This window comes from Macaca fascicularis, chromosome 3 (genome assembly GCF_037993035.2).
Source record: "Macaca fascicularis isolate 582-1 chromosome 3, T2T-MFA8v1.1".
Lineage (NCBI taxonomy): Eukaryota > Metazoa > Chordata > Mammalia > Primates > Cercopithecidae > Macaca > Macaca fascicularis.
The window spans coordinates 116,281,356-116,301,286 of NC_088377.1; the positions used below are offsets into that span (position 1 = coordinate 116,281,356).

Sequence of the window (19,931 nt, forward strand, 5' to 3'; positions counted from 1 at the left end):
GTAAATTGCATGATGCTACTTTTCATATTGGCCTATAATTGTATAAAGAAAAAGTTGGCTGTCTCTACTGAGTATTATCACTCTCAATTACAGTAGAAACTTAGTTCTTACAAGGAGTTTGGAAACTTACACAAATGATTCCAGATATTCGTACTGTTTTGTAAGTTATGTCAATTCAGATTCATCATACATTATGACTCAAAGGAGTCTTCTATTAAATATTTCCTCAGATATTTATTGCATACACTGTTTATGTCCAAGATATGTAAGAGTCTAGAAACATAGGCCATATATGGTGGCTCATGCCTGTAATCTCAGCACTTTGGGAGGCAGAGCTGGGCAGATGAGGTCGGGAGTTCGAGACCAGCCTGACCAACCTGGAAAAGCCCCGTCTCTACTAAAAATACAAAATTAGCCGGGCATGGTGGCGCATGCTGTAATCTCAGCTACTCCAGAGGCTGAGGCAGGAGAATCGCTTGAACCCGGGAGGTGGAGGTTGTGGTGAGCAAAGATCGTGCCATTGCACTCTAGCCTGGGCAACAAGAGAGATAATCCATCTCAAAAATAAAAAAGAAACATAGACTTGTGCCATTATGGCAGCTGACCAATGCTCAGATATTTTATTACCATTTGTTCTTGCAAACTTGTCTTTTATGTTTGCTTTTCTAAGAGGTTCACCAGAGCCCGAAATGATGAGCAGGCTCAATTGAAACTGCAAAGTTTAATAAAAAAGGTCTCTTGTAGAAGCTAACTATTAAAGCATACTGAGTTCAGATAAGACAGTATTGATCGATCTGAATTTTATTTTATAGTTCAGTTTTGTTTTTGCATTTTCTTCTTACAAGTACTGTGTATCCACAACGTAATTATTTAACATATTGAGGAATTTCTAGTCAATGCCAGTTAGATATAGAATTGTCATTGCCTTTCAGCATTAATCAGAATTGTGATTGTGAAATCATCACTGTTTTATATGCCATATCTGACATCCATAAATCAATAATAAAGGAATTGCCTGAATATTTTGAGTTTCTTTTGGGGGATGAATAATCTCCACAGTGATATATGGTATATGCAATAAATTCTGGTACTTCCATCTCTATACAGAAAATATTATTGAGTACAGCATTTCATGGGGGAATAGTTTCTTTTTTTTCTTCATTCATGAGAATGAGTTAGGTTAACCATTTCACAAAAGAAGTGGGTTTTTCTTCAGAAATACTGGTAAAGAACATACGTGTAACCAAACATGCACTTCATTATATGAACATTGTTGACTTTGCTTTAAAGCAAGAGCGGGCTTGTGCAACATGTATTCTTTTACTCCTTGTAAAAGATTTTTGCAGATGGATATAATTCCGTTGCATTGATGGAGCAATAGAATAAATTATTACATAATTTAATTCAAAAAGAAATATTTCTTTCTAAAGGAAAAAAAGTGTACTGATGATTGCTTTTTATTTTATTTTACTTATTTTTTTTTTTTGAGACAGGGTCTCACTTGGTCAGCCAGGCTGGAGTGCAGTGGTGCGACCTGGGCTCACTGCAACCTCTGCCTCCCGGGTTCAAGTGATCCTCTCACCTCAGTCTTGTGAATATCTGAGCCTACAGCCATGTGTCACCACGCCCAGCTAATTTTTTGTATTTTTAGTAGAGACGGGGTTTCACCAAGTTGCTCAGGCTGGTCTTAAACTCCTGTGCTTAAGCGATCCTCCCACCTCAGCCTCCCAAAGTGCTGGGATCACGGGCATGAGCCACTGTGCCCAGCAAAATGAAATACATCATTCTAACTTAGAAATGTCCTGTTTTAAAAAAAATTTAAGGAAATTTAGTTTTAGTAAAATATTTTATAGATGACATTAGTTAAATCACATTCCTGAAATTTACGCATAGGAAAGCAGTTTAAAATCGTAATATAAAATCAAGCTTACTCATTTTATTATTTTGTAATTGTGAGTGTTTAGGAGTTAGACTGTAATAGGATTTTATTCCTAATAACATTATTTTGTACTTATTCTCCAAGAAAGTTTAAATATATCAGACATTTTAATTTACCTCATTAATCTTCATTATTCCATGTGAGGAAGTTAAGGCCAAGCATCATTTATTTAATATAATAAAATGAAAATAAAGTAAAAGCATTGCCTTCTTAAAATCCCACCACAAATAAAAGCAAGCCAGGTATAGTCTCTACCTTATTAAGCTGATGTTAGTTATTGTTTTAAAATCTTATATAATATAAAAGAAAAATATAGTCTTAGAACTATTTAATGATTCAGGAAAGATCTATCAAACTTTCTTAAATAGGTATATCAAGAGTAAATGGAAAAAATACCACTACTTTTCTGGACAGTAATTTTCCTTATACTAAGTTGTTTGTATATGCATTAAAAATACACATTTAATATTTGTGCTGTTACAAGGTTTTGCATTAATTATCCTATTTTCTGTTTAAGGGTGTTGTGATTTTTGAAGTGTATCTGTTCTGGATTTAAAAAACAACAGCAACAACAAAGTTTTCATTTCCATTTGACTTAAGTCTAAAATATCTTTTCTTCCTTTGGATTAGAAACTTTTTAAAAAAATAGCTCCAAAGAAAGAAATGTTCTCTTTTCTTTTGTCCCCTGGGTAGTGCCTATGATCAGAAGCCACAAGTGGGAATGAGGCCCTCCAATCCCCCCACACCATCCAGCACGCCAGTGTCCCCACTGCATCATGCATCTCCAAACTCAACTCATACACCGAAACCTGACCGGGCCTTCCCAGCTCACCTCCCTCCATCGCAGTCCATACCAGATAGCAGCTACCCCATGGACCACAGGTAACCTGCAGATACCACTTTTCTAGAAACTGTTTTTTGCATTCTTGGAAAAAATTTCTATTAACAGTTCTGAAGACCTAGAGTAGATTTAAGGTGAGCCTATTAATTTTGCACATCTGTGCAAAATATTTTTAGAAAGAGCTCACTCTATCTATACTTATAATTTGTGGAGAAAGTCATTTATAAACATTCCTTTTATAAACATTTAAATTGGTTGCTAAAATGGAAAATTAATCTATCTACTGACATTTGAGCATTTCCCTTTCGCTTTGCTTGAATTAAATTGCTTCACTTAAACTTTAAATCAGATCATCCCACTTTTATGAGCATATGTGTGTACTTCTTCTGTAAAGTTAGGAGACTAATTTTAGTAGGTAGCTTATGGAATTAGGTTTTTTACCTTATATTGAATGGTTCAGCTGTACATAGTTTTGCAGAATAGAACTTATTTGATTAAAACTGTTTACCATCCTTTCCAAGTGATGAATATTTAATATCAGTAGACACATGACTCTGGACACTGAGAATATACAATTAAAGAGATAGAGACTCAATTAGTATTACTTAGAAAGGAGCAAGACAGGAAACATAGCATAGATCTAAGGAGAATACTGTGTTAGGTAATTCGTGACTCCTTGAGATTAAGAAATTCATATTTAAATAAAATATGAAATAAAACCTGTAGAGGTTCTGAGATGTACTACCTTAATATACAGCTTAAAATCCAGGTTGCTCATATACAGCAGCTCTCCTTCTTTATCACTTCTGCCTTGTGCTGCTGTATGCAGTGGTGTGCTGGTAAATGTTTAGCAATATTTACCATTTACTGGTAAATGTTTAGCCTGCATGGGAGAAAAACAAAAAGGCCTCATCAGTAGCTTTTGCTGGGTCTGTGATGTACATATTGCTTTCATGGCCCACGATGAGCCATCACTGTGACAACCCTGAATGCCGACTTGCAAAGATGCAATAGCACAGCATAATGTAGTATTTCTAGCATACGGATACGGGAGACATAAGTAACCTCAGGTGTATAACTGGTAATGAAATGTAGTAAAATAATTAGAAAGTGATGAGTATTGCATTTTTATCTTTTGTTTTTAACATTTTTTTGACTGTGAAGTTGTATAATTTAACTCCTAATAGTGGCTGTGTTTAAGAACTGGCTCAAAAAATGCCTGCAAATTTAACAATAAGTCAGTGCAAACTGGCTCTGAGACACCATTGTAAAAATAACTCAGCCAAAGGAATCTTCTAGATCAGCAGAGGAAAGCAGAAGATATGCCACTGGCAACTTTCTGAAAATAAGGGAGCACTCAAGTCTGCTTTTTATAGGTTTTTTTCATGGGACTCAATCTCAAATTCAGAAACTCATTTTGCTATAAAGGGCATAAGATGAAAGCATTCTTTACAATGTGATACAAAGCCTTATCTTTTCCACTCTTGTATCCATCACTAGGTCCTCTTGTGGGGTAGTTATTAAATGCTTCCTATTATCTTTTTCTTCTCACCCCGTAGCCTTGAGACTTTGTCAGAGTGCAATGGTATGTCCATCTGTGTAAACAGTTTTGTAAATACAGATGAAAGAATTCTTATTGCAGGGTGGGCCATTAAACAGATGCACATTGTGCACAGCTAAAAGGGAACAAAAGTATGAACAAACAAAGTTTTATTTCCTCCACTACTGGTGACTTCTCGGAGTTCTCGATAACTGAATCTCACTCTTCTGATCAGTGCCAGAATTATAGATTGTATAATTCACTTTTTGTGCAAACTGGTTATTTCTTAGGGAAGGTGACTGCTGAATAAGCAGTGTGCCTGGTTTTAGGTGACCTAACTTGAAATGCTTTAGCCAAATCCATTTTAGTTTCTCTACTTGAAGTCAAATATTTGAGACTGAGAACAGCCGGCCCGGAACTCCAAGAGGGAAGCTCAGGGTCTTTTCCCACTGACCCCTGACTGAGTTTTGAGGACAGTACCAGCTGGCCAGTCCCAGGAAAATCTCTAAAGCCGTATGTTTCTGAGGAGGATTTCTTAGAGGGCTCTGGCCAACAAATGACAGTCCCTCAGTTATAAATGGCAAATTTGCTCTGGGAACAGATCCTTTCCCCAGAACACCCCCTCCAGCCAGGCACCCCACTTCACTCTGGGAACGCTTTACGGCCAACTGGCCTGCACCCTGCTTCCTTTCCTCAGCCTCACTCTGCTCCTCGGGCCAGCCCTTTGGCACTTTTTCCTGAACCCACTGTGCAGGAGCCCTGTCTCTCTTTCTCAGTGTTTCCACCACTTACACCCTGTTTTTCTTTATCCGGGAGTTCATCAGCATGTTCTCTGTATCTGTTAACTCCTTTCCAGAAGCTTCTTGAATCACTTTCTCTTTACCATTGGTCAGCGGCTCTTAAGAATTACACCGAAACCTTGCAACTTCTGGGAAGCATGCGAGTTTGATATATACATGTTCCCCAGCAACTTCCAACTGGAATCAGGTCGACTCGTAAAAACAAATGGCTTGATTCCTTACAAAGCTTTCAGTTACAAGTATTATTAACTTCCTTTTAAGGCTTCACAAGTAAGCCAGTTTCTTATTTTAACTTTAAGTTACAATTTTCTGATTCACTCCTTGACAGTTCTTAATGATAATTTCTGTTTCTTTTTTTGGCTAATGAAATAAGCAAGAGAAGGGAAATGAATGCAGTGCCAGTCAGCCTAACTGCTCTGCAATATCCGAGTTTCTAAGTTTATTTTCTGCAGGTGTAGGTGGAATTTCAGTGCTTTCCATGACCGCCAGTGAGCCTAGAGTTAAATCACAGGATGGAGTGTTCTTAGAAATGCTAAAGCAATTGCTTTGCCATTCTTTAGCTTTTACCTTATTTTCATTTAACATTACCGAAATTAAATGCTAACTTTCCAAATTAAAGTCTCAGGAATACTTTTAGTAGGGGGGTTAATAGGCTTATATTTGCTCATAGAAATGTTTTATAGGTTATTTTTAAGCACTCCTGGGGCATTTTTAGAGCACTTTTAAATCTTTAATTAATCCACATCTTTGTGGTGGGTCAATGATATTATGGATGAGAAACACAGAACAGTACGATTATGTGATTAGCCAATCGTTATAAAGTATAACCAAGAACAAAGAGGCATAGGACTCATTTCTAGCCTTCTGCCGAGGTCTCAGAACTTCCTCATATCCTAACAGCGGGACTTGCCCCAAATCTATACAACACTATACGTTATTTTCACCTTTGGAGATCAGCTGTGTATTTACGCTTATTTTTATCACCCTGATAATGTATTTGAATCTATTGGAAGCCAATATGGTCTGCATTGCTGTTTGACAGTAAAGAGGTAGTCTTTTTAAAACCAGCTTGGGTTTGAGTCCTTATAATAAACAGTTTTGTTTATTGCTAAAAGACAATGTTAACTAGGACATTGTTGAGGAATTGAAACTCCTGCTGATTTAAGAAGAGTCATTCCTCTCTTGCTTCCTCAGCAATGGATAGTAATGGAAGGAAAACCAATAGGTAGATTTTTGTTTGTTTGGTTTTTTGTTTCTTGATCAGTTTGGTAATAGAATTAAAAGACAGAGGATGTAGTTTGAGATCAGACCCTATTCCTCCCTCCCCTTTTTTTTCTTGTATATAATCATTTCAGACCCCTTTGTGTAGAAATTATCAGTGATCCAATTGATTTAGAACTGGTCGTTTTAGCCATTAATGGGTGTGTGTGTGTGTGTGTGTGTGTGTGTGTGTGTGTGTAAAATCCTCAAAGTTGTTCATTGCTCTCCAATCTTTACTCAAAGTACATCTTTAATTCATATACTGCAACAGTGCTGCAAAAGACTGATTAGAAGGGGAATATAAGTCATATGATTAAAAAACATAGAGCTACTAATCCAGGAAAGAAAAATGTAATGCTTGTTAAAGATTTACACTTCAGGTCAGCTGGTATCATGTTCATTCACTAAGAAATGAAAAACTGTATCAGTATTTTAAAGAATATTCCATGTTACCATTTCATCTGAAACACACTCTCTTATTCCCTAGATTTCGCCGCCAGCTTTCTGAACCCTGTAACTCCTTTCCTCCTTTGCCGACAATGCCAAGGGAAGGACGTCCTATGTACCAACGCCAGATGTCTGAGCCAAACATCCCCTTCCCACCACAAGGCTTTAAGCAGGAGTACCACGACCCAGTGTATGAACACAACACCATGGTTGGCAGTGCGGCCAGCCAAAGCTTTCCCCCTCCTCTGATGATTAAACAGGAACCCAGAGATTTTGCATATGACTCAGGTAGGCCCCTGCTCTACTCAAATTACGTTCAAGGCACCTTTTCACCTCCCCTGGCACATTGGTTAGTGTTGGTATCAGAATGGGTAGCTCCAGACCATTTTTTAATGAGATCTTTCAGATATTGTCCCTTCATTGAAACTTCATCTACATGTAAAGATTTAGACTATCAAGTCATTTTGACATGAGGTGATGTTGAAATGTCTGGAAACAAAACCAGTTCAAAGCAAAATACACTTTACAGAATCATGCACAGTCGCAGCTTGAGAGGGACATTGCAATGTTTTTTCTTAATTCTGCACTTTTTTTCTTCTTATTTTGCTACTACAGTGCTACTTAATAACATTGTTTACAGAAAGTAATATTCTTCTGAACTAGGTCACATATTGCTTATAACATTTTTTAAAAAATTACTGAGGTCCTGGTGTGGCATGTCACGCCTGTAATCCTAGCACTTTGGGAGGCTGAGACCGGCGGATCATGAGGTCAGGAGATCGAGATCATCCTGGCTAACACAGTGAAACGCTGTCTCTACTAAAAATACAAAAAAATAGCCAGGCGTGGTGGCAGGTGCCTGTAGTCCCAGCTACTCTGGAGGCTGAGGCAGGAGAATCGCTTGAACCCGGGAGATGGAGGTGGCAGGGAGCCAAGGTTGCACCACTGCACTCCAAACTGGGTGACATACTGAGACTCTATCTCAAAAAAAAAAAAAAAAAAAATTATTGGTGGCAAAGATTCTAAGTGTTCTTAAGTAAGAATTCTCACATATTAAGAGGGGAATAACACAGATTATTCGTAGAGCTTAGCTTTGTCTCTGTGAGCTAGAAAGTAGTACAAAGCTGCACGTCAAGTAGGGGAGAGGGGTTTCCTGAAAGGAGGGAGGGTTTAAAATCTTTTCCAAGCCGTACACAGTGGCTCATGCCTATAATTCCAGCACTTTGGGAGGCTGAGGTGGGCGGATCACAAGGTCAGGAGATTGAGACCTTCCTTGCTAACATGGTGAAGCCCCGGCTCTACTAAAAATACAAAAAAATTAGCCGGGCGAGGTGGCCGGCGCCTGTAGTCCCAGCTACTCAGGAAGCTGAGGCAGGAGAGTTGCTTGAACCCGGGATGCGGAGCTTGCAGTGAGCTGAGATCGCGCCACTGCACTCCAGCCTGGGCGATAGAGCGAGACTCCGTCTCAAAAAAAAAAAAAAAAAAAAAAAAATAGTACCACCAACTTTACCAATATTTGAACCTTGAGACTTTAGAAGAATTACTTAACTCTGCTGAGTTTTTCCTTCTATAATCTGCCAAATCAGGACATCTGTTTTTAACACATCTCAGGTATTTTGAAAAATAATCTATGAAATACAAGCTAATGTTTATAAGGTTACCATGTACCTGTAAAATATTGTTAACATTATTGTATCTGTGGTCAATAGATGGTTGTGGATGTGGACATATCATTTCCTTTTGTCTGGATATAAAGTTTGGGCATTCTTTAGGAAGCGACTGTTGCTTCCTCTGCTGAGTTTTTCTTTTTCTTTTTCTTTCTTTTTTTTTTTTTTTTTTTTTTGAGACGGAGTCTCGCTCTGTTGTCCAGGCTGGAGTGCAGTGGTGCTATCTCGGCTCACTGCCAGCTCCTCCTGCTGGGTTCACGCCATTCTCCTTCCTCAGCCTCCCGAATAGCTGGGACTACAGGCACGTGCCAAGGCGCCCGGCTAATTTTTAGTATTTTTAGTAGAGACGGGGTTTCACCGCGTTAGCCAAGATAGTCTCCATCTCCTAACCTCGTGATCCGCCCACTTCGGCCTCCCAAAGTGCTGGGATTACAAGTGTGAGCCACTGCACCCGGCCCCCTCTGCTCAATTTTTGTATCATTAGTCTACCTGAGTAAAGAAAACTATCTCCAGGTCTTGAGTTACCAGTTTGCATATAAGATTACCTACTTGATAATGAACTGTCCTTAAGGCTCTTCAACAGAGAACCCTATGACTTAGAAGTCTGCTTCTAGTCATCCTTCTACACTGGCCAATAAGTTCAAAGGAGGAGGGGAACTGGCCCTCTTGAGGCATGCCTCAACTTCTAGAAAGCATGCGGGCTCCCCAAGACCTATGAATTCTCTGCCCAAGTGGCCTTAAGTCTACTTCCAGGGCCTGAGTAAGTTCATCCCAGGCCCTATTTTCTGAAAAGCAGAACACATTGCTCCTATATATAGCCCTAGATTCAAGGGTGAAGGGCAGCTGTTTGTGAGGGCATGAGGATGAATCTTGATATGTGAGACTCTTACAGTGTGGCCCAATATTGAGCTCAAGGATAGGAAGAGACACAAAATTTAGGGTGTGCCAGGATCTGAAGACTGGGTACTGGCTCTCTTCATACCATACTCTTCCTGGATCATTTTAGAGATTTCCTCAACTACTAAATTTGACATAGCTGCGAGGTTGTTATGGTATATAGTTGCAAAGATGAGGAGACATCTTATTTATCACTTTGCTTGACTGATTTATAATTTAAGAAATTTTAGCAGATTATATAAGGGTCTTCATTTGAATTTTTGCCCCAGGGTCTGTAATTTGGGGAGTATCTTGAAATTCCCCTTGTGGTTTCAGTTTAGAATCTTTTGTATCTGTCCATTGGTGTCTATAATGAAGAACCCTGCAATACAGTGGGCTTTATTGTAAATAGTATACATTTCTCTCTGTAAATTTCAAATACTGTTAATTAATATTATCCTTATTCCCCAAACCACATTTTAATTTGTTGTAGTTTTTAAAATTAATCATGATTTCAAGAAACTTTACGTGGAAATCATATAAATTATCTCAAATAATCATTCCAAAGAACATGTATAGCATAGCACTTAAAATGTTTCTTTTTGTGCTCTAGAAATTTTTTTTTTTTTTTGAGGTGGAGTCTTGCTCTGTCACCCAGACTGGAGTGCAGAGAGGTTCATTCTCAGCTCACTGCAACCTCTGTCTCCCGGATCCAAGCGATTCTCCTGCCTCAGCCTTCCAAGTAACTGGGATTACAGGCACCCACCACCACGCCCCTCTGTTTTTGTATTTTTAGTAGAGACGGGATTTCACCATGTTGGCCGAGCTGGTCTCGAACTCCTGACCTCAGGTGATCCGGCCGCCTTGGCCTCACAAAGTGCTGGGGTTACTGGTGTGAGCCACCATGCCCTGCCTAGAAATGTTTTTATATGTATGATACCAAAAAGAGCAACATTGAAACTCTTCTCTTTTTTTTTTTTTTTTTTTTTTTTTTGAGACAGAGTCTCGCTCTATTGCCAGGCTGGAGTGCAGTGGCGCGATCTTGGCTCACCACAACCTCAGCCTCCTGGTTCAAGTGATTCTCCTGCCTCAGCCTCTGAAGTAGCTGGGATTACAGGCATGCTCCACCATGCCCAGCTAATTTTGTATTTTCAGTAGAGACGGGGTTTCTGCAGGTTGGTCAGGCTGGTCTCAATCTCTTGACTTCGTGATCCACCCGCCTTGGCCTCCCAAAGTGCTGGGATTACAGGTGTGAGCCACCTCACCTGGCCTGAAACTCTTTTCTTAATTCTGTTGCTCCATGTATATCTTCTCCTCATATTTATATTGTATATACAGTTATATGTAGTGTGGTATTGAGAATGTATAACTTTTCTTAAGAAGATGTGAACCTAATGGAAAAGAGATTTTACGATTCTAATAAGGGCGAAATATAGAATCTTGTGCTGTAAGAATTACATTCGTACATAATACGGACTTCAGAGCCAGTCACTCTTTGACCCTCAAAAGCACAGACTGAGTCATACATAATCTTCAAAACATAGTCCAGCATCAGTTTTTGAAGGTATGTATGGCATCTCTTTTGTAAGTATGCCATGTCTTGGAGATTACTTATAAAATACTTACCTAAAAAGCTGTTAATTTTATATTGTATTCTCCCCTTTAAACTATATTTAAAATTACCAAAGTTGTATACCACCTTTGAGTTCTAATTTCAATATTGCCAGTAGGATACAGTTGTGTTTTGCTTGAATAGATAAATGGTAAAATTATATCCTTCTGATAGGATTTAAAATAAATATAGTAACCCCATAACCAGGGCTTATGAAAACTTAATCTGTGGGTATCAAAATGTATTTTGCTGGCCATGAAATTGCTGCAGTTAAGTTGACACATCTGTATATGTCATGCATTGCAATCAAGAAGTATGATCTGTAGATATTTTGTTTGCTTGTTGTTAGTTTTTTCATCCCTGCTGAAAGTACACTTAATAACCTTTGAGGAAATCTAATGTATTTATCACTGAATCACTGATTTCTTTTTTCACTTACTGGTGTTGAGCAAATAGCACATTAGGAAGCACATAGATTTATATGTGGTTTAAAAACAATGTAGAAAGCATTTTCTTTTGTATTTGTATTTGTATTTTGAGACGGAGTTTCATTCTGTCACCCAGGCTGAAGTGCAGTGGTGTGATTTCGGCTCACTGCAACCTCCGCCTGCCAGGTTCAAGCAGTTCTCCTGCCTCAGCCTCCCAAGTAGCTGGGACTACAGGCATGTGTCACCATGCGTAGCTGATTTTTCTATGTTTTTAATTAGAGACGGGGGTTCACCATGTTGGCTAGGCTGGTCTCAAACGCCTGACCTCAAGTGATATGCCAGCCTAAGCCTCCCAAAGTGCAGGGATTACAGGCATGAGCCACTGCGTAAAAAGCATTTTCTAAGTCAATTACGATCTCAGCATCTACAATCCAAAGGCTATTCTTATGGAAGGCCTTTAGAACTCTTTATTGCTTAATTCTATACACCATAAATGTTGTGAAAATAAAAGAAGCCTCGTAAGGGAAAAGGTAGCATGATTGTGCTCTAATAAAGCCTGACATTAATTATGACATGGGAAATGGAAGGTCTATTAGTTATAATTATAATTACAGGAATGCAATTTCAACTGCCTAATATTTAAGATAAAAAATGCAAAATACTATGTTAGTAGAGTAGGAATTTTTATTCAGGAGAAAAGGAAAAAACTTTGATCAGAAGACAGTGAGGAAACAAGAAATAGATATTTAGGGCCAATTTGATGAACCAGTACAGTATGATCATGATTGTACCATACTAGGTTCTAAAAGATCCAATCCAGTCCATCTATTATTGTCCCTTTCCTTCTCTTCTCCAGCCTATTGTGCTGCATAAAGCAGTACACATTTTTTGTTGTTGTTGTTGTTGGTTGGTTGTTTTTTTCTAAATCCAACATTTTTTTTTTCCATGCCTTTATGGCCAAATGCCCACATAAGAAGTATTAAATACACATTGAGTGCTTCATCTGGAGGGCCTCATGGAGATTCCCGTACAAAGTATCCTATTTTCTTAGAGTCAAGACTGTTTTCTCATTTTCATGACCACATATGAGGTTTTGCAAATTCATAATGTCCAGTGAGTCAAATATTTTAGATGTTTATAGCAATATATTTTATTAGAGCTGAATGTGTTAGTTGGTTGATATTTTGCTTTTTTTGTTTCATTTTATTTTACTTGTTGATATCTTACAGTAGATTGTTTGTAGAGGGGTAGTGGGCACATGAAACTAAACTTTGACTTTAGAAAATATCAGCACACAATGTTCACATGTTTTGATGGGGCTAATTTCACTCTCAGGAATTTATTCTAAGAAATAGTGAAAGATGCATAGTGAATGTTTGAGAGAGACAGAGAGAAAGCGAAATATTAAAAATATATACTAGGTGAATGGTAAAGTAAGTTATGGGTACCTGTAAAAGAAATATTATGCAGCCATTAGAAGTGAGATTTTTGAAAAATATTTAATGAAATGAGACTACTGAGTTTTTAAAAGTATATAAAGCATAACATAAAGCATAACTCATGCAAATTAAGAGCCAGTGCAGAAACACCATGGCTGTATATAGGTGGTGATATTATAGGTGATATTTTTTATCTGTGAAGTATTAACATTTTATATTTTAACAATGCTTATGTTCTGCTTTCCTAATCAACCAGAATAAGTATTTTTTTTCAAAAAAATCAATCCATTTATAGTTGAAGAAGACAAGTGTCCAAACTCATCATGTCAGTCCTATAAGTGAAAACAAGTAAAGGATGTTATAGTCTCGTGTGTTGTAAGCATAAATGACTTTCTATTGGTTTGAGTCTTGGACTGCCTTAGAGGAGGGAGGGAAAATAATGCCCTACTTAGTGGGATTCATGTTCCCCTTGCACAGTGCTTGCAATCCTACCATTAGGATTTTATTCCTTTGCACATTGTAGTATTTTAAAAATCTTAACCCAGGAGTTGGTTGGAGGAATAATATACATTAATAAGGTGTTTTTAGCCCTTAAGACCTATTCTGTTATCCTAATTAGTTTAAACAATGCTTCTCGGCCTTGTGGTGGAGCAACTTAATCATGGTAGGGAATGAAGAGAGGAAAAGAAGAACTTTCAAAGGCAAAGAGGAAGATAGCTAAAATAAGAAAATGAAGGACAATGCTGCGAACTTTGAGCTTAGAGAGAATATAAAATAAAAGCAGAGGGTAGGGGTGAGAACTCAACATCATATGTTTGCCAAAGAAAATGTTTTTGCATTTTTAAATTGTATTTCTTAAGGCCACTCCTGCCCCTAATGATGAGGCCTTTTTTCAATTTGGAGGCACGTAACTCTTTGGCGGCAAATGTTGTTCGCCCTATTTTAAATTGGGAAGTTGATACAAATAAATGTTTCATAGAATTCTAAATCCTTTTATCATGAAAGCTCTTGAAGTTCACCTACTTCAAACTTCTTCTCCACACCCAAATTTTACAGATAAATATCCGAGGTTCATCCAACTAAAGTAACTTACCGTCAGTTACACAGATATATTGTGAAGCAGCCAAAACTAAAATTAGGATTTTCTAATAGTTAGTTTAGTACAGAGTTCATGATTTGTCTTTCTACATACTTGTTCAGATTAAAGGGAAATACTGAGTGTTTTTGTATGGTTTTCGAAGGCTCTTCATGATCCAGGGCAGTAAGAGCATCTGCTTGAAGATGTGAGATGTGCTTTCACTAATTTGGGAGGAGCACATTTCACATTAAATAGTGCTCGCATTTTACTCTAAATGTTAGGTGTTCACTACAGTGAGGTAGAAAAATATAGCAATTCAATGATATAAATGAGGAAGATGCATTCTGCTTTCTTTTAAAAAATATACCACAAGCATTCTAAAGAACAGAGATTATCAAAGAAGTGATCTTTTGTGATCTTTTGAGATTATCAAAGAGGAGGTGCTCCTTCGAAAAAGGCTGAAAAATAATGAGAAGAAAAAGTGGCTAATTAACGACTCTTCCAAGCTCTAAGTCCTTGATTGCATGAACTTAGAGCTTGAGTCTTCTCATTGGACCTCACTCTTTCTTTCTTAATGCCCTTGATGGCTCAGTGGCTTACACTTCACCTTGAGCTGTGCTTTTCAGACCATAGTCAGCTGAATCCATTTTTCACGAGTAAGCTTATGAGGGACTACTGGATCTCAAACAGATGTAAAGAAAGCTGGTTTTGAGGAATAGGGTGCTTTTTCTATTCTTTATTTTATTTTATTTTAATTTGTTTTATTTTATTTACGTTTTTTGAGGCGGAATTTCGCTCTTGTCACCCAGGCTGGAGAGCAATGGCGCGATCTCAGCTCACTGCAACCTCCGCCTCCCGGATTCAAATGGTTCTCCTGCCTCAGCCTCCCGAGTAGCTGGGATCACAGGGGTGCACCACCACGATGCCCGGCTAATTTTGTATTTTTAGGAGAGACGGGGTTTCTACATATTGGTCATGCTGGTCGCAAACTTCCAACTTTAGGTGATCCGCTCGCCTCAGCCTCCCCAAATGCTGGGATAACAGGCGTGAGCAATCGCGCCCGGCCCATTCTTCATTTAAAATCCATCCATTATTCACCCCAACAACCCCTCCCAAGCTCCTCGTATACTTCTTTATTACCCCATTAGGGCTTTGACAAAAGCCAGCAGAAAAGCCTGTAAATTTAGAGAACGGTTATCTGTCCTTAGCACATCGAAAAATTATGTGTAGGCAGAAAAATGATGAAATAAATACTGAAAAAATATTTACCTCATGTTAAATATGTTAAAACTGGAATATGTTTAACATTCATCTGTCAGAGCTGACAAATCTATCTGCTATTCACATAGGCCCAAGCTGGCACTTTAATCAAGAAATTTAAATACTCTTGGGTTTCTGAAATGGCAAGAGAGGAATGTTTTTATATTGTAAATGTTATTCTATGTTTTGCTGTGTTGGTGGATACTCATCCTAATCAAATAGTAGGAAAAGTAGTGAAGTAATTCCTAATGCTGCCTGTAGTAGTAAGCATTGCTTGGACTTCCCCTTGCAGAGTTTATAATATGGTTTGAAAGTGAAAGTTGCAGGATTAAATCATTGGGTAATGCAGCAAGAACAACACGGTTATTTTCTGCATCTATATAAATAAATGAGTAGTGTTTTATAGGTTTGGAGATGAGGTGTCAGAGCCTCAATCAACTGACTAAACTTGCACAAAACCTAAGAAAAAAATAACAAAATTCAGAGGGCTAAAATATCCCAGTTATTTATTTCTAAATGATTACTATTGCATTTATTACTACTACTCGTCTAGCAATATCTCAGAAATTGTGTCATCAGGATATTTTACCTTAAAAAACAATTTATTACTGTTTACTTATAAGAGGAGATATGTATTCTAGGGAAACTAACCTCATATTTTCCAATACATTTTTCTTTCATCCTTTCTGAACAATTGGAGCACACATAAACAACCAAAAATATTATCCAGGAAACAAAGCATACAGTGATTACAAAAAGGAAAGCTGTTGAAAGATACTAATTAAAGTCAGATGGAACACAGGGAGTAGAAATAAAGGTAACTGATATTTAGTTTGAATATCCAAGGTTTGCCATAAACTAGCAGGCTTCATTATTTCCAAAATGAAAAACCCATGATCAATAATTTATCCCTCTTGAACATTCTATGTGTGTGTGTCTTGTTTTGTTTTGGCTGATGTTTTTTAAAGAGGTGGGGTCTCGCTGTCTTACCCAGGTAAGTTGCTAACTCTTGGCCTCAAGCAATTCTCCCTCCTTAGCCTCACCGTGGTTGGGATTACAGGCACATACCACCACTGTTTGAACATTCCAGTGTCACTTACTATTCAGTGTTTTCACATTGAAGAAATTATTTTATCTTAGTTATTTTTTTAAAATTGTATTATTGCTGGGATTCTAATTAGGCAGCTAAGGAGGAAAGGAAGTAGGATACTATTTTTCCATTCATATTCCCTTTGAAAGTATGGAAGAGTCACCAAGTTATTATGAATGTGTGCCTTCTTCTCTTCTCAGCAACCACCTAACAGTCTCAAGGCCCGCCTCCCTCTTTTATAGTTATAGGAGAAGGCCTAGAATTATAAAAACCACAATATCTAGAATTCTGAACACCTAAACAAATTAGTTTAATATAGATAATGCATATACTTCTCAAATCAATCTATTACGAGTTTTATATCCTAATAATTATGAAATTGTAATTCATGTATTACATTGATCAGACTTTAAATACATTGAATAATATAAGTTAGGCAACATATTACAATTATTTTAAATATGAAATATTACATTTGAAAATATTCATCTTGTTTGTCATTTTTATTTACATATTTTTGAACCACCTTAAGGAGTAATTCCTTAGAAAATATTGAATATTTTTAAAGCCCTGGAAAAAAAGTTAACAAAAAATTAATAATTCGGTATATATTCATTCTTTAGTGGTTTTCCTCTGTCCCATTTTTCTGAATGGTGGGTTCATCTCCCACCTGCCTATGTTAAGTATTTTAGTTTTGAGCTCTAACATATGGCCATAAATTTATTTATTCTGTATGACTTTATTTATCAGATATTAGAAATTGGAGGTTAAATATTTGTCATAATGCCATAATAAATAATCCTTCCCAGGCTTAAAACCAAAGACTGGGCAATTTTTATGTTTATCCTCTTCCTTTTCTGTAGGCATGGTAAGGATCTGTTGATCAGTGGTTTAGAGATATACACGGGGACTGTTTACTGCAACTTTTTTCTCACATGGCTTCAGGTCACTGAAAGAAAAAAGTGATTTTTTTCCCCTTTGGAGTCAAGGACCAAATTACAAATGACTGATAAAACCCATTCCATATTTAACACTATTCAGGATAGGACTGACTCTTCATAAAGTATTTCCATTTCCATAATTACTCATATATTGCTTCCTCCCACTAAAATCTCTGGATATTTTTAAATATTGCCATCTTCAGTAATTTCCAGTGCAGCAATGATTATGATTCCATGAACTTTGGCCTTTTGTACTTGATATGTAACACTTCCAAAGGCCAAACCGTGGCCTTATTCCATTACAAAACATCATTTGCTTATGGCTACATTTTCTCCTGAAACATGACCACTCAGTTTTTCCCTCCTAACTCTGAAACTATTGCTTAAAGAAATGCAAGTGTAGGATCACTTGGGAACTTTAAAGAATGAGCTATTGAACTTTCAGAAAATGTTAACATCCTAGCTCTTTCTCAATATCCAAAGATAATTTTCTTTTACTCAGCCAGTGATTTGTGGACTAGTAGATCACTTAATCTCTGATTTTTAGGTGCTTTAATTGTGAAAAGTGACAGTGATGTCTTCCTAATTGATTTTGTTATTATAATAGAGGTCATAGATTGGCCTCACAATTTGACTTTGCCTTTTATTGCTTAGCAGGTCTCATATAAGTTTTCCTCATTCCTTTTGGAGTTAAAATAGCAAATCTCCCAAACCAGTACTCTGGCCCACTATATCAGTTTTTATAAGAAATCCTTAAATATGCTCTAAATCTACAGTTACAGTAAGTGGCATTGGCTCTAGTGATTTGATTTGAGAATTGAGAGTACAGTCTGGATTTACTCTTTATGCATTAACACAGGCCAAATGGACAGGGACTGCATTTTAAGTCAGTAATGGAAGGCTGAAGGCTGTCTTAAACCAATCATACCAGTTTTACCCATGACTGATTGATCCCTAGGGGCAGAGCCCTGTAAGCATTTCTCTTACATGAATGGACGCTATAGAGCCTGGAGTTTCATTCATAAAATGGAGACTGAAAGGACACACACACACACACACACATCCACACTCACCCTCTCTTTCTCTCTCTCTCTCTCTGGAATGTCCATTTATACAGAGCTGAAGGGTGTAGTGTTCCATCAGCTGCTGCTTTTGCCAGTTGACTGGAAGTAATGATTAATGCTCATTGGTCCTGCTTGCAAGTAACCTGACACTATTTATGGCCTTGCAGTGTTCCTAATGTATAGTGAATGAGAAGACAACATTCTCAAATCAGAAACATAAACAGGAACTGGTGGGTCTGAATTCCATTCAAATATGTCATTTCAGCCTCACAGTGTTTGTCTAACTTGGATTTTACAGGCAGGAAAGGGGGAAGGGATGGATAATCTGCTTGTGAGTTGTACTAGCTTGGAAAAAGGCAATTAGAAGGGGGTGGAGTGTGCTTTTATAGTGTGGGACTTTTCGTTTCTTTTTTAATAAAACAACCAGGATATTTAGGCCCAGAACTGCTTATTTCAAGTGGGTAAAGTGAATATACAACTGTTTTTCTAAGTGGAACTGAGATTTGAAATTAAATGAGTTTAAAGATACATGTTTGGATGTCTCTCTCTCTCTCTCTGTGTGTGTGTGTGTGTGTGTGTGTGTGTGTGTGTGTGTGTGTGTGTGTGTGTGTTTTTGTGTGTGTGTCTTTGTGTGTTTTTGTCTGTTTCATGAATGTGGACAAAAGAAGAACATATAACATGTTTTAAAGTGTTTACATAACTAAGTGTATGATTTTAGCTTTCGAATATAGTTGTAGAATTTTTACACTTACGTGATTTCTATATTTAAGTGAGTTAACTAATAGCTTTGAGGAACAGAGACATTTTATTTCATAAAACATTTTCAACTAGGATATGAACAACTTGAAAAAATTTTCAAGGAGTTTTTATCAGATTAAATAGATAGTTATTCTTGTGTGTGATAGTTATTCTTGTGTGTGTGTGTGTGTGGTTTCTATTTAGTTGTTTCTAACAGTCTGGAAAATTTTACAGGAGATTAATTCAAAGATAAATATGAAAAGTATCAAAAACACAAAACCAAAAGAACAACAAGCATGTGTTATTGTGATTCATTTAACTATTCTCTTTAAAAGTGTTTTTGAACTCTCCATTCTGGTAATTTTTTTTTTTTTTTTTTTTTTTTTTTTTTTTTTTTTTAGTGTGTGGGTCTGTACAGTTCACTGCTTCATCTGTTTTTCTTAGTATTAAAAACTAAAACCACTCACGTAGTATGACACTGGAAATATTAAACTAAACCCTGGGCCTGACATCCATTTACGATTTGTGTCATATTGAGCATGTTTTGTAACCCCTTATGCCTCCAGTTTCCTCATTTATAGAAGGGCAAATAACTCTCATCTCTCAGTATTTTTGTAAGGGTTGAATATGGTTATGTTCATAAAGTTACTGATACAGTTTCTAGCATGTAATGGGGTGCAGGCAATAATAAAGGATTTCCGTTGACGTGATTTTATTTTGACTGGATACTTCTTCAAAGACTGCTAGTCCTTTATTAAGATGCCATTATTATTTCTAACAATTAAAAGTACAATATTTGGGGCTAGAGGATAAGATAAAATAAGAGAGATGATACTCTGAAAGCAATCATATTGTGCTAGTCCAGCAAGATACTGTAGTGTTACACTGCTTCTGACATAGGGAAACAGTCT

General features: G+C 37.2%; 1 protein-coding gene across 20 annotated transcripts in view; it reads left to right on the plus strand.

Annotated features, from left to right (window-relative positions):
- Positions 1-19,931, plus strand: part of ETV1 (ETS variant transcription factor 1) — a 97,634-nt gene that overhangs the window by 52,142 nt on the left and 25,561 nt on the right. For 11 of the 20 annotated variants that reach the window (XM_065542261.1, XM_074035398.1, XM_065542260.1 and 8 more), the window contains 2 exons: positions 2,633-2,821; positions 6,868-7,115. In XM_065542261.1, the coding sequence (XP_065398333.1) occupies positions 2,633-2,821; positions 6,868-7,115 (437 nt within the window). The remainder of the gene's footprint in view (positions 1-2,632; positions 2,822-6,867; positions 7,116-19,931) is intronic. The other 9 variants (XM_074035401.1, XM_074035404.1, XM_074035400.1 and 6 more) reach the window with 1 other exon arrangement.